Source organism: Echinops telfairi, unplaced genomic scaffold (assembly GCF_000313985.2).
Source record: "Echinops telfairi isolate 266 unplaced genomic scaffold, ASM31398v2 ScPeMD7_7472;HRSCAF=8510, whole genome shotgun sequence".
In the NCBI taxonomy this organism is placed as follows: Eukaryota; Metazoa; Chordata; class Mammalia; order Afrosoricida; family Tenrecidae; genus Echinops; species Echinops telfairi.
In genome coordinates this window covers 2,344,377-2,357,625 of record NW_022111376.1, presented here as the reverse complement: position 1 = coordinate 2,357,625, position 13,249 = coordinate 2,344,377, and the positions used below count along the sequence as shown (strand labels likewise).

At 54.2% G+C, this 13,249-nt stretch overlaps 2 protein-coding genes across 2 annotated transcripts in view; one reads left to right on the top strand and one right to left on the bottom strand.

Moving 5' to 3' along the window:
• The window catches only part of PLXNA3 (plexin A3), a 12,108-nt gene extending 7,711 nt beyond the window's left edge, over positions 1–4,397 (top strand). Inside the window, exons 21-30 of the mRNA XM_045285480.1 lie at positions 415–519; positions 610–756; positions 835–994; positions 1,107–1,210; positions 1,324–1,420; positions 1,588–1,778; positions 1,888–2,057; positions 2,255–2,467; positions 2,604–2,754; positions 3,390–4,397. Of these exons, the coding sequence (XP_045141415.1) occupies positions 415–519; positions 610–756; positions 835–994; positions 1,107–1,210; positions 1,324–1,420; positions 1,588–1,778; positions 1,888–2,057; positions 2,255–2,467; positions 2,604–2,754; positions 3,390–3,485 (1,434 nt within the window). The 3' untranslated portion in view covers positions 3,486–4,397. The remainder of the gene's footprint in view (positions 1–414; positions 520–609; positions 757–834; positions 995–1,106; positions 1,211–1,323; positions 1,421–1,587; positions 1,779–1,887; positions 2,058–2,254; positions 2,468–2,603; positions 2,755–3,389) is intronic.
• Positions 4,398–8,781: 4,384 nt separating this feature from the next.
• Positions 8,782–9,280, bottom strand: LAGE3 (L antigen family member 3). The gene is made up of 2 exons (XM_004717590.2): positions 9,020–9,280; positions 8,782–8,928 (listed from the first exon to the last, which is right to left on the bottom strand). Exons 1-2 carry the CDS (start codon positions 9,241–9,243, stop codon positions 8,796–8,798), a joined length of 357 nt encoding a protein of 118 aa, XP_004717647.2. The 5' UTR covers positions 9,244–9,280; the 3' UTR covers positions 8,782–8,795.
• Positions 9,281–13,249: the final 3,969 nt, after the last annotated feature.

Below are 13,249 nucleotides of genomic sequence, written 5' to 3'. Positions count from 1 at the left end.
CTGCCCCTGCATAGTTGTACCAGTTCTGGCCTGTCCTCTGGCTAGTCCAACCCCATGGTTAGTCCCACCCGCTGCTAACCAAGCCCCACCCCTGCATGTCTGCACCTGTCCTGGCCCTACTCCCAGTTAGTTCCACCCTCTGCTGGCTTAACCCCAGTTTGGGCCCCACCTCTGCCAGGTCCCACCCCTTGTCTGGCTAGGCCCGGAGTCTACATGACTACACCTATTCTGGCCCTTCCCCTAGTAGTCCTGCCCGTTGCTGACCTTATCCGATTGTGGCCACTACGCCCCTGCCAGACCAAGACCCGCCTCTGTGTTGGCTGCACCTGTTCTGGCTTCATTCCTGCCCGTCCTTTCTTCCCTTAAACTACCGCCCCCCTCCCCCCACTTCCCAGAGCAGGCCCGCTTCTGCAGGGCACGGGCCTGAGCACTCCCGGCTGCTTTCATCCTAGGACGGAGTCAGTGGCCGAGAAGATGCTCACTAACTGGTTCACGTTCCTGCTGCACAAGTTCCTGAAGGTTTGTGGTAGATGGGAGGGCCGGTGGTGGCTGGGGGTAAGGGGTGGGGGGGCATCCGGCAGTGGGCGAGCTCTGTGGCGGCCACTGCAGGAATGTGCCGGGGAGCCCCTCTTCCTGCTCTACTGTGCCATCAAGCAGCAGATGGAGAAGGGCCCCATCGATGCCATCACCGGGGAGGCGCGCTACTCACTGAGTGAGGACAAGCTCATTCGGCAGCAAATCGACTACAAAACGCTGGTGAGGGGCGCGGGCTGGAGGTGGGCAGGGTGGGAGACAGCTTCGCTCATCACCAACCTTGGGTCGCCTCACCTGCAGACCCTGCACTGTGTGTGCCCAGAGAGTGAGGGCAGCACCCAAGTTCCTGTGAAGGTTCTCAACTGCGACAGCATCACCCAGGCCAAAGACAAGCTGCTGGATACCGTATATAAGGGCGTCCCCTACTCTCAGCGCCCCAAAGCCGAGGACATGGACCTGGGTGAGGCTTGTGCTCTCGAGGCCTCTCAGCCCCTGGGTTACACTCTGTCACCATCAGGGGAACAGCTCAGTGTGGGCTTAGGGGGCATCTTACGGCCATTTGCTGCCCACAGAATGGCGCCAGGGCCGAATGGCCCGCATCATTCTCCAGGACGAGGATGTCACCACCAAGATCGAATGTGATTGGAAGAGAGTCAACTCACTGGCCCACTACCAGGTTAGTTTGGGGGAGTGGCGCCCGGTGCCCACACGTAGAGATAGTGGTGGTAGCAGCTGGTGACTCTGACTCCTCGGTCCCCACCCGTCCCCTCTCTGTCTCTGGGTCTCTAGGTGACAGATGGCTCCTTGGTGGCACTGGTGCCCAAACAAGTATCTGCCTACAACATGGCCAACTCTTTTACCTTCACTCGCTCCCTCAGCCGCTACGGTAGGTCCTTCGGTGTGGCCTTTGCCATGCTGGACTCTTGGAGGCTGGGCAGGTGGTCATGGGCTACCGACTTCAGAACCCGTAGAAGTGGGGTGGGTCTGAGGGAACGGAGGCCTAGGCCCTGCCACAGCCTGTGACCACTAAGGATGGTGCCACCCTCTGCCCAGAGAGCCTGCTGCGCACAGCCAGCAGCCCCGACAGCCTGCGCTCTCGGGCGCCCATGATCACGCCCGACCAGGAGACAGGCACCAAGCTGTGGCACCTGGTGAAGAACCACGATCACCTGGACCAGCGTGAGGGCGACCGTGGAAGCAAGATGGTCTCTGAGATTTACCTGACGCGGCTGCTGGCCACCAAGGTGGGCCTGCCCACACTGCCGGGCCCTGCACACGCTGGCCCTGTTCAGGGCACCACAGCCTGCCCGCCCCTGACCGCCTGTGCCCTTGCCTGCTCCCCTCCCACCCCAGGGCACACTGCAGAAGTTTGTGGACGACCTCTTTGAGACCGTGTTTAGCACGGCTCACCGCGGCTCAGCGCTGCCATTGGCTATCAAGTACATGTTCGACTTCCTGGATGAGCAGGCCGACCAGCGGCAGATCAGCGACCCCGACGTGCGGCACACCTGGAAGAGCAACTGGTGCGTGCCGCGGGGCATCTGGCTGGATGCACAGTCGTGCGCGTGTGCCATCTAGCATGTGGCCTCAGGATGGTTGCATGTTGGTGGGGAGGGGCAGGGGGAGGAGCAAAGGAGGGAGGAGGCAGGAGTTGCAGCTGAGGAGGCCAGTGAGCCTCAGTGTGGAGGGGTCCCACCAACTGCCACCTCGCCCCACGCAGCCTGCCGCTGAGGTTCTGGGTGAACGTGATCAAGAACCCGCAGTTCGTGTTCGACATCCACAAGAGCAGCATCACGGACGCCTGCCTCTCGGTGGTGGCGCAGACCTTCATGGACTCGTGCTCCACGTCCGAGCACCGGCTGGGCAAGGACTCGCCCTCCAACAAGCTGCTCTACGCCAAGGACATCCCCAGCTACAAGAGCTGGGTGGAAAGGTGTGTGGGAGCAGGAGGGTCCTTGGGCCATGGGGGGGCCTGTCTGAGGTTGGCCCCGTCTCGCCAGGTGGCGGGATTTGGGCTGAGTCATAGATGCCCATGTGACTTATGGGGGGTGGTGGGGGGAGCCCAACAGGTACTACCGGGACATTGCCAAGATGGCATCCATCAGTGACCAGGACATGGACGCCTACCTAGTGGAGCAGTCCCGCCTGCACGCCAGTGACTTCAACGTCCTGAGTGCCCTCAGTGAGCTCTACTTCTACGTCACCAAGTACCGCCAGGAGGTGCGTGCGCAGCCCAAGGGCACAGCCTCAGGCAAAGGTAGAAGGCAGGCTGGGAAGGCAGTGCTGCAGGAGACTCGAGGACACGCAGGGCCATGGGGCTTGTCTCTTGGAGGAGAGGCTTGCCACTGGTTGGGGTACAAGATTCCAGCTGGACCAAGTGGGGAGGGTGGGGTGAGGACAAGCCACAGTGGGTAGGGGTGGTGGTGTCCAGGGATGGAATTAGTACCCAGAAAACTCTGAGCCTGCAGATGGAGTCCTGGGGACCCCGGAGGGTCAGAGGGCAGGGTAATGTGTGACCATGAGGAGGAATGTGAGGTCCCTGGTGCCTGGAGTCTAGTACCACGCACCTGGAAGGTTTGGGTACAGATGCCGGTGGCCTTGGTGAGAGCACTTTAGGTAAGGCAGTGACAGGAATCTAGACTTCCATTGGGACGAGTGGCCCTCTACCTGTGAAGAGGAGGAGGCAACAGTGTTCTGGCTGGAGGGTGATCTGGGAAACAGCAGGTTGAAAGATTACAACCCTTCTGGTGTGTGCAGCTTGTGGGAAAGAGGAGATCCCCCGGGGTGTGAGCTGTGCCCAGGGGGGGGGGTTTCCCCTCTCCCAAACCTCACTCCAGGGGACCCTGCCTCCCCAGATTCTGAGCGCCCTGGACCGAGACGCCGCTTGTCGGAAGCACAAGTTGCGCCAGAAGCTGGAACAGATCATCAACCTTGTGTCCAGCAACAGTTGAGGGTGCAGAAGTCGGGTGAGGAGGGGGCTTCCCAGTCCTGAGCCAGCCTCTCTCCATGGGGCGGGGGTGGGGGCTCATGCCTGGACCCCAGGTTGACACCTGCAGCGGGTGCATGGGGGATGCAATGGACTAATCTGCCCCCAGCCACCTGGGCCCCCTTCACTAGTGCCTTGCTTTGGGCCCTGGGGGGGAGAGGGAGGGCAGTGGAAAGAGGACCAAGCCCCCCATCCCAGCAGCAGTAGCAGCAATACCCCCACCCTCCTGCCCTGGTCCCAGGTGTGGCAATAGCCCCTGCCCTCCTTCCTATTTATACCCCAAACACCTATTTATTTAATTTAACTCCTCACTGTTTCCATCTGTGAACATGTGCCCCTCCTGGGATATGGCCCACCTCACCCACCTTCCTCTCCACCTGTCCTGGGTTTCTTGTGACATTGCCAGCCGTGACCCAGCCCCTGGGACTTGTCTTTGCAATGGCTGGCCCCAACCCCCTGGAAGGGGGTCCCGGCCCTAGCCAAAGCTCGCTGTGCTGAGGGTCCTGGCCCACTGGCCCCAGCTCCCCTCCACGCGTGACAGGAGGCAGACGCTGTTCTGAGGGGCCTGTTCTCTCTGAGCGGCAGGAGAGCAAGAACCAGGCCAGTGCTGGCAGACCTGGGCCTGAGGGCGCAGGGGGGCTTGCTCCTCCTGGCCCGCTGCCAAACGCCCTGGGTGTTGTCTGCACTGGCTGACACCCGGCCCTCTCGGCTGCCCTGTCCTGCGCCCGCCCCGAGGGGACGAGGCGGCAGTGCCTTACTCCTCCATGTCTTCTGACCGTCTGTGGCCCAGATCCCAGTCTTCTTCTCTCGGGTTGCATGATGTTTTCTTTGTTCGTGGAATGGTTTCCTTTTGCTAAGTAAATGTTGGGAAAATGGAGGCCATCTGTGGTTTTGTCCTTGGGGCCGCTGGGTGGTTAGCGTGGGTCTGACAGCAATGCTGTTTGACTCCACAGGAGCTAGACCCCCTTAATGGCAGCAGGTAGTGGGGGGGGGGCGGTTTCCGAAGACTTGGGAAGTCCCAGCTCCTGCCCAGTCCGTCAGCCAAGCATGATGGCCACCTTCCCTCTCCCTCTGGCACCTCTTCACTTCTCCCTCCCCCCGTGGTCTCTCCCGGTCTGTCTGGCCCCCTCCACCTATTCTCAGGATGAGAAATGCAAAGATGAAAGACAAGTTATGTCCCTCCAGCTGCACCCACACTCTCTAAGCACTAGTGACTCCATCCAGTTCCAGGTGTATCTCCATCAGGGCACCCATGGGGTGTTGGGGCAAGCCGGGTGAATGCCAGGTCTCAACCAGGAGAGAAAGTGGGGTCTGATTCAGGAGCGAGAGTCTGCGTTCCTCTGCGTCAGGCAAGCACTGCTCTAGGGGCTGGGGACCCTTGGAGGGGCAGGCATGTGTGCAGTTTTCAATGGTGTGGATGAGAGCGCCTGGCTGAGGGAGTGACTTTTGAGAAAGACCTGAAGGAGGTCAGGGAGTGAGCCAGATGAAGCCCGGAGAGACGGTTGCAGACACGAAGCTTGTGCAGAAGCCCTGAGGCCGGAGTAGACTGGGTTATTTGGAAAAGGGCTGGGGGCCAGTGAGGCTGGATTTGAGTGAACTAGGGACGTGTGAGGGGGAGGGAGGCCAGAGGGGGAAAGGGGCAGGGCCCCTTTAGGCTTTGTGAGCCACATAAGGGCTCCACCTTTGTCTCTGGGCAAGACAGGAACCTATTGGTGGGCCTGGAACAGAGGAGTAATGAGACCCGAGTCCTGACTTTGTTTTAAGACAGCCCAGCTGCTTCAGTGGCCCATCTGTGGGGCCAGGGCTTCAGGCTGATGCTGGGCTTTGCAGTGGGAGGAAGAGTCAGACTGAAGTCCTGTCCCAGTAAACTGGCCCCACGATTCAGGGCCACATTTGGGAAACTTAACCGTGCCTCTACCCTTGGCCTTTTCTTCTAGTCCCTGTCCTCCCTCTGGGGTCCTGCTCACAGAAGCCTCATCTGCTCTCTTTCTGCTGCTTGGTGGGTTATCAGCAGGGAGCCGGCTCCATTTCTTTCTTGAAAGGGCTGAGGGCCATGTCCCTGGGCCACATTAGTAGCATAGGCAAGAAATGGCCTGATGCTGAGTCTTTGCAAATAGACAAGACTTTTCTCTTGCAAGTTATTAACAAAGAGAAAGAAAAACACCCAATTAACTAAAGCCTGTGGGGACACTGGGGTCTAACTGAGGAAAGGGTTAAGGGAGATGCTGACTTACATAATTCCCACTATTGTACCTTTTTGGTCTCTAATATCCATTGCAATGGTGATACCAAAACTCACAGACAAAATTAGAGATGAGAGGGCTTATGAAGGAAGGTAACAAATGGCAATGCCAGTGGGAGACACTCAGGGTAGTTGCGTACAGGGACATATTACAAGTTTCAGGTCTGCTAATAAGTGCCCCAAGGGCCATACCACTCTGCTGTTAAGTTTTGACCCAAGCATTCAGCTCCGGCTCTGTGGGTCAGCAAACCCAGCTCCCTGAATCAAGTGCCCAGAGGCACCCCACTCCAGTAAGCCCCAGTCCAAAGATACCCAGCTCCACTTCCGTGAGCCAGCAAGTCTATCTTCCCCAATTAAGTGCCCAGAGGCACCCCACTCCACAAGTCAGTCTCTTACCGCAAAGCACTCAGCTTTACTTGCTCTGTGGGTTGGGAAGTACATCACTGTTGCATGCTCCGGCTGGTGGGTTTGTTGCTGCTCTTCTGTTGTCATAGCTGCCTTCTGGATCCAAGAGCTTGACTGTGCAGGGATCTCGGATCCAGAGGGCATGCTCACTCCTGGCTCTTGCTAGTAATGAGATCCCTCCTCCTGCTTATCAAAAGGCCTATTTTATACACAGCAGGATGTCTGTCACTCCTGGGAATCCTGATCACATTGCTCACAGGTGAATTCTTTTAGTATCTTCTCCCACCTTCTTCCCAGACCCATGCAGGGAAAGAAGGTTTGGTAGGAGTTAGAGACATTGGCTAGAAGAACCACATTCAATAAATCACTACCCCAGCAACAGGCAACACAGGCTGAAATAGGAATTGCACCTGCCCTGGCCACCAGAATGGAAAAGGTCGCATCAGCTGGGCCTTGACTTAGTACTCAGGAAGAATTCACACTGCCCTTAAAAAGCTGCTCTGTTCCCAGCAAGCATGACTTGAATATATAAGCTCCAAGAATCTTCACAGAATCCTGAAACAAGACAAAAATATCAGGTACCCAAGATCAAATTCATCAATATCAGATATCCAATCTTAAATAGCCACATTCTCAAAACCAGAGAAGGAACCCCAGGGGTAAATTGATTAGAATTGGGCTGCTAACTGCAAGGCCAACAGTTCGAATCCACCAGCCAGTCTGCAGGAGAAAGAGGAGGCCTGCAGAAAACTCACGGGGGCAGTTCTACAGAGCAGAAAAACCCAACTCGTAAGAGGGCGAGAAATCAATCAATGAAAAGATGAGAAAAGAACATGGAAGGCTGCCTTCATTTGTAGGCAGCACCGCAGCCCCCGCATAATCTGATGGAATCTACAAAGGAGCGCCTAGAATGAAGTAGTGAGGTTAACAAGGCTGTAGTATGTAAGGTATTTTAACTCTCACTGCCACGGACCCTATAGAACAGGGTAGAACTGCCCTTGTGGGTTTTCAAGATCGTAACCAGAGGTTTTGAAATGCTGCCCTTACAGTTAGTACCCCAAGTAACCCACGATGCCGCCAGGGCTCCACATTCTATTCTTGAGCCATGTTGGTGTAGTGGTTATGAAGAGGGAAGTAGTTTGAAACCAACAGCTGCTCTGCAGGCTTTCGATTCCCATAAAGAGTTAAGAGTCTCAGAAACCCACAGGGGCAGTTCTACCCTGTTCTCTATGGTTGCTGAATCGCCATCCACGCGCTGGCAGTGAGTTTGAGTGTTTCTGGGCTGTTTGCTTTTCACCTGAAAATGAAGTCTCTTGTTTTGTCAGTATGTGGGTCCAGAGCTGACAAGGAAGTGGGGAAACCCGCCTTCTGGGGTAAAAGTACCTTTTCTAGAGACCTGTCTTGTGTGGTAGATCAAGTGTAAAATAATGGACTAGTGTCTGCCTCCTGCAACAATCATACAGGAAAATCCCATTGAATCATTCTCATTCACAGAGAAAAAGAGCGGGGGAGGGGACAATTTACATGCTCGGCAATTTCATTACGATGCTTTGTGATTTTTAGTTTTATTGGCACTTCTTCCACATTATCTCAAGAAGAGTTGTAGATGATGCTTCTTTATATGCATCCATTTAATCACCTCTTTTTGAAGAATTTGCAGAAGAAACATTCAATGTAAATGAGAAAATCTAATGTTCAACTTTTAAAACCATGCAGTAGGTGCCATTCATTCGGACTTCCAGTACCTGTACATATGGTTCCTGGGACTTTGTAAATCTTTATTGGAGCAGACAGCCTCATCATTCCCTTGCAGAGTGGCTGGTGGATTTGAACCTCCAACCTTGTAGTTAGTAGTGCAAAGCTACCAGGGCTCTGTGTGCTATATACTAGGGAGCTCCAAAAAGTTCATGGAAAAATTCCATGATCTTTTAACTCCGTTTTCCCACGTATTTTTGAAGCCCCCTATTATCCCGGCCCATGCATGAACGAATATACTCGCAGCCTCAGCAAACATCCTGCTGAATGGTGGCACCTTCCATTTCCCGGCTGTCTTCCTTTGGCCTGATCCACCTACATGTCTGCAGGTTTGCCCTACAGCCCGCCCAACAGAGGCTAAGGGCAGGGATGCCGCGCTCCAAACCCCCACGCCAGAGAAGGGGCCCAGACTTGGAGCGGAAGACTCTCAATTTTATTTTTCGCTGACACAAACATTACGCCCCCTCCTCCTCGGGCCACAGGGGGTCAGAACAAGTGGGGGAAGAACACCCAAAGGCCAGGGGAGGCTGCCCGTTTCCTGGCTGAGACTCAGCGGTTGCGTTGGGGTCCGAATCGCTGCATAGTCTGGACCACCATAGACAGTTGATCCAGGAAGGTGATGATGGAGATACGCAGGAGGCGGGGGTCCTCCGATGCCCACCGGGCCACCAGGGCGTTGCCGTTCAAGGCGATCTCCTTGTAGACCAAGCCGCGCTGCGGCTCCTCATCCCGAGCTAAAGACGCGCGGGCTATTTCTGCACCATCGCGCGTCCGGAAAGGTACCATCAGGGCGCTGACGGTCGTTAAGGAGCCCACGTGACTAAGCCTAAGCGCCCACCCCACCCCCGGCTCGCGGGGCTCCACCCCGGGGACTCACGCCACCAGGGCGTTGCCGTTCAAGGCGATCTCCTTGTAGACCAAGCCGCGCTGCGGCTCCTCATCCGGAGCTAAAGACGCGCGGGCTATTTCTGCACCATCGCGCGTCCGGAAAGGTACCATCAGGGAGCTGACGGTCGTTAAGGAGCCCACGTGACTAAGCCTAAGCGCCCCACCCCCACCCCGCCCTCGGGGCCCGCCCGTCCGCTCAGGTCGGATACAATTGGTGCTGGCGGATCCCGGGCCCGGTGGCCCCCAAGGGGTCGGCGTCTCCGCCGGGCCCGGGGAGGTGGACTACTCGAACGACCTGAGGAATGTTGCCGGCCAGGGCGCCCTCAGGGTTCGGGTCGCCGGGGTCGCCGCGGTCCTCCAGGCGCTCGACGCCGTCTTCCTGGCCCCATGCGCCGCCTTCCTGGTCGCCCGCGTCAGCGTCTAGGTTCTGCATGGCCGCAGCTCCGCCTCTGCCTCCGCCTCCGACTCCGCCTTCCGTGAGCGGCAAGTCTGAAGGGCTTCTTCCGCTGAGGCTGAGGCCGTGAGGCGCCCAGCCAAGCCCCGCCCCCCGTGCTTGCGCATAATGGCTCCACGCCCACCCCCGCGCATGCGCATAATGGCTCCACCACCCCCCGCGCCTGCGCACACTGGCTCCTCGAGAGAGACCGGGTGCGTGGCCCCTTTCCGCCAAGCAGGCCCACTGGAACCGAACAGGGGCCCTCAAACTTTTTAAACAGGGGGCCAGTTCACTGTCTCTCATTCCCGTTGGAGGGCCGGACTATAGTTTAAAGAAAAAAACATATGAACAAATTCCTATGCACACTGCACATATCTTATTTTGAAGTGAAAAACAAAACAGGGCAAAAACACCTGGCAGCCTGGATAAGTATCCACGGGCCGCATGTGGCCCGCGTGCCATAGTTTGAGGACCCCTGCTTGAAGTCCAGACCTTCTGCGCCAGGCGGCGGAGGCGCTCTCACCAAGCCCCGCCCCTTAGCTCTGGACATCACCCTCAGGAGCCTGTGCAGACTGGCTCCTCCTGAGCCCAGCCGTGTGCTAGGTTCCCGCGGGTCCCTGTCGCTGTGGAGAGTGGGAGCCTCGATTAAGCTGTGCTTCTTACAGTGGGGTGAGGCTCCCAGAGCGTCTGGGCGCCACACTCCTTGTGGGCCTCTGGGGCCCACGAGACCAACACCACCCCCACCCCCCATGGATGCTCTGTTCCTAGTTGCCTGTCTGGATTCAGAGCTGCTGTGTTAATGGCCCTGCTTGGGTTCTACAGACCCCCCATGGGCTGCCAAACCACTTGGTCACACTCACCAAGCTCCACCCCTTAGCACATGATTCTGCCTCAGGGCGCCTTGGAAAGCAGGCCCCCCAGGGAGCCTTCTGGAGTCCTGGTGACTTAGTGGGTTTGGCCTTTGGCTGCTAACCGCAAGATCTGCAGGTGGGCGGTGAAGATCAGCAGGTGGGTGCTGAAGAAAGCTGATGGTGCCCAGCTACCAAAAGATATAGCGTCTGGGGTCTTAAAGGCTTAAAGACAAACAAGCGGCCATCTAGCTGAAAAGCATCAAAGCCCACATGGACGAAGCACACTAGCCTGTCTGACCACGAGGTGTAGAAGGGATCAGTTATCAGACATCAAAGAACTGAAAATCATATCAGTGGGTGCCCACCTTCCTGATACGATTACTGAAGACAAACGTGTGCATAAGCAAAGGTGGTGAAAAAAGCTGATGGTGCCCAAATGCTATATCTTTTGATATAGCATAAAAGATATATCTTTTGAAAATCAAAAGATATAGCATCTGGGGTCTTAAAGGCTTGAAGATAAACAAGCGGCCAACTAGCTCAGATGCAACAAAGCCCACATGGAAGAAGCACAACAGCATGTGTGACCACGAGCTGTCGAAGGGATCAGGTATCAAGCATCCAAGAACAAAAAATCATGTCATTGTAAAGGTGGGTGAGTGCAGAGTGGAGACTCAAAGTCCATCGGTGGGCAACTGAACACCCCCTTACTGAGGGGTTGTGGGGAGGAGATGAGCCAATCAGGGTGCAGGGTAGCAACGATGAAACATATAACTTTCCTCTAGTTCTTCAATGCTTCCTCCCCACCCCCTATCATGATCCCAATTCTACCTTACAAATATGGCTAGACCAGAGGATGCACATTGGTGCAGATAGCAACCGGAAACACAGGGAATCCAGGACAGATGACTCCTTCAGGACCAGTGGTGAGAGGGGCGATGCCTGGAGGGTGAAGGGAATGTGGGGTAGAAAGGGGGAACCAATTACAAGAATCTAAATATTGCCTCCTTCCTGGGGGATGGGCAGCAGAGAAGAGGGTGGAGGGAAACATCGGACAGGGTAACTTATGACAAAACTATAATAATTTATGAACTATGAAGGGGGGGAGTAGGGAGGAAGGTGGAAAATGAACAACTGATACTAGGGGCTAGAGTGGGTGGCAAATGTTTTGAGAATGAGGAGGGCAACATATGTGCATATGTGCTTGACACAATGGATGTATGTATGGATTCTGATGAGAATTGTACTAGCCCCCAATAAAATAATGGGAAAAAAATATCAGCAGGTGGTCCACAAGGGCTCCTCACGAGAAAGAGGATGAGACTGTCTACTCCGGGAAGGATTTACAGCCTTGGAAACCCGATATACGGTTGCTATGGATCTGAATCCACTCTGACTGTGAGTTCAGTGTTTGAGTTTCCAGGTGTTTGATGGGTTCCTTGTCAAGCCATCCTGTCTAGGGAAGATGAAGCCAAGCCCCACCCTTTAGGGCGCAGTTTGACTCCTGCACAAACAGACCCTGGTGACACTGCGCTCCTTTAGCTCAGGTTGCCACCTTGGATAGGGCTTTCTGATCATTAATCTACCCATAGCCCAGGCACTGCTTAGCTAATAATCTAAAATGATATTCTTGTCTATCTGCTTATTTCTTTATTGTCATATATCTTTTCTGGTACCTCTTTTGATGTAGCACTTAGGACAATGGGTGGCCTGAAGCAGACAGATTACTTGTTGAAGAAAACAGTACTGAGGTAGCATAAAGCTCAGTGACTGTTTTTGACCCAGCAGTCCCAGAATCCACTCCACAAACACTAAATAGCATATACCGAAGGTGACTCACTACAATATAATTGGTAAGAGAGGGATATTGGACACAGCTTCAATGATCACCAACCGAGGAATGGCCAAATAAACTATGGTATAACTACACTATAGTCCTATCCAGCAATAAAAACAAATATGAATCTCTGTGAAATCCATGTGTACCCATTCCAAAGAAAGGTGACCCCCCCAAAGAATGTGTAAATTATTGAACAATATCATTGATATCACATGCAAGTAAATTTTTACTGAAGATCATTCAACAATGGTTGCAGCAGTACATTGACAGGGAGCTGCCAGAAAGTCAGACCGGATTCAGAAGAGAATGTGAAACAAGGGATACCACTGCTGATGTCAGATGGATCTTGGCTCAAAGCAGAGAATATCAGAAAGGCGTTTACTTGTGTTTTATTGCCTATGCCAAGTCAGTCATTCGCCTGTGTGGATCATAACAAACTATGGATGACCTTGACAAGAGTGGGAATTCCAGACTTCATTGTGCTCATAAGGGACTTGTACATGGACCAAGAGGCAGTTGTGCAAACAGAACAAGAAAACACTGCATGCGTTTATATCAGGAAAGGTGTGCATCAGGATTGTATCTTCTCACCATACTTGTTCAATCCATATGCTGACCAAATAACCAAAGAAACTGGGTTACACGTAGAAGAATTTGGTATCAGGATTGGAGGAAGGCTTATTAACAACATGCAATATGCAGATGATACAATCTTGCTTGCTGAAAGTGAGGAGGACTTAAAGCCCTTGCTGGTGAAGGTCAAGGATTGTAGCCTTCTATGTGGATTACATTTTAATGAAAACAAAACCCCTCACAAGTGGACCAAATGGTAAAATCATGATAAACTGTAGAACAGGTTGACGTTGTCAAGGATTTCATCTTGCTTTGGGCCACAATCAATGCTCCTGGAAGCAGCAGTCCAGAGATCAAAGGACACATGGCACTGAGTAAATCTCCTGCACAAAGACCTCTTTAAAGCGTTGAAAAGCAAGGAGTTTCCTGTGAGGACTAAGGCGCACCTGACCCAGGTCAGGGTGTTTTCAATGGCCTCCTGTGCATGTGACAGTTGGACATGGTGTAGTATTAAATTAAAAAATTGACGCTGGGGAGTGAAGGGCCAGCCCCCACCCGCTGCTACTACTATTACTACTACTCGGATTCAGTAAGTACAATTGTACGGTTGAGATATATAAGTATTATATTAGAGTCATCGAGAGCATGAGAGATAATACAGTCAGGCATGTTACATGGTACCATTGCTCACCTCAGCCCATCTTGGTGGTCCACGTGGAGAGGGGGAAGGGAAGGAGGG

Bases quoted from the DNA above. Each gene is read 5' to 3' on its own strand.
- LAGE3 (XM_004717590.2), bottom strand. From the start codon at position 9,243: ATGCAGAACCTAGACGCTGACGCGGGCGACCAGGAAGGCGGCGCATGG. The intron at 8,929-9,019 runs GTATCCGACCTG...AACGACCGTCAG, and splicing joins GGGATCCGCCAGCACCAATT to CTCCCTGATGGTACCTTTCC.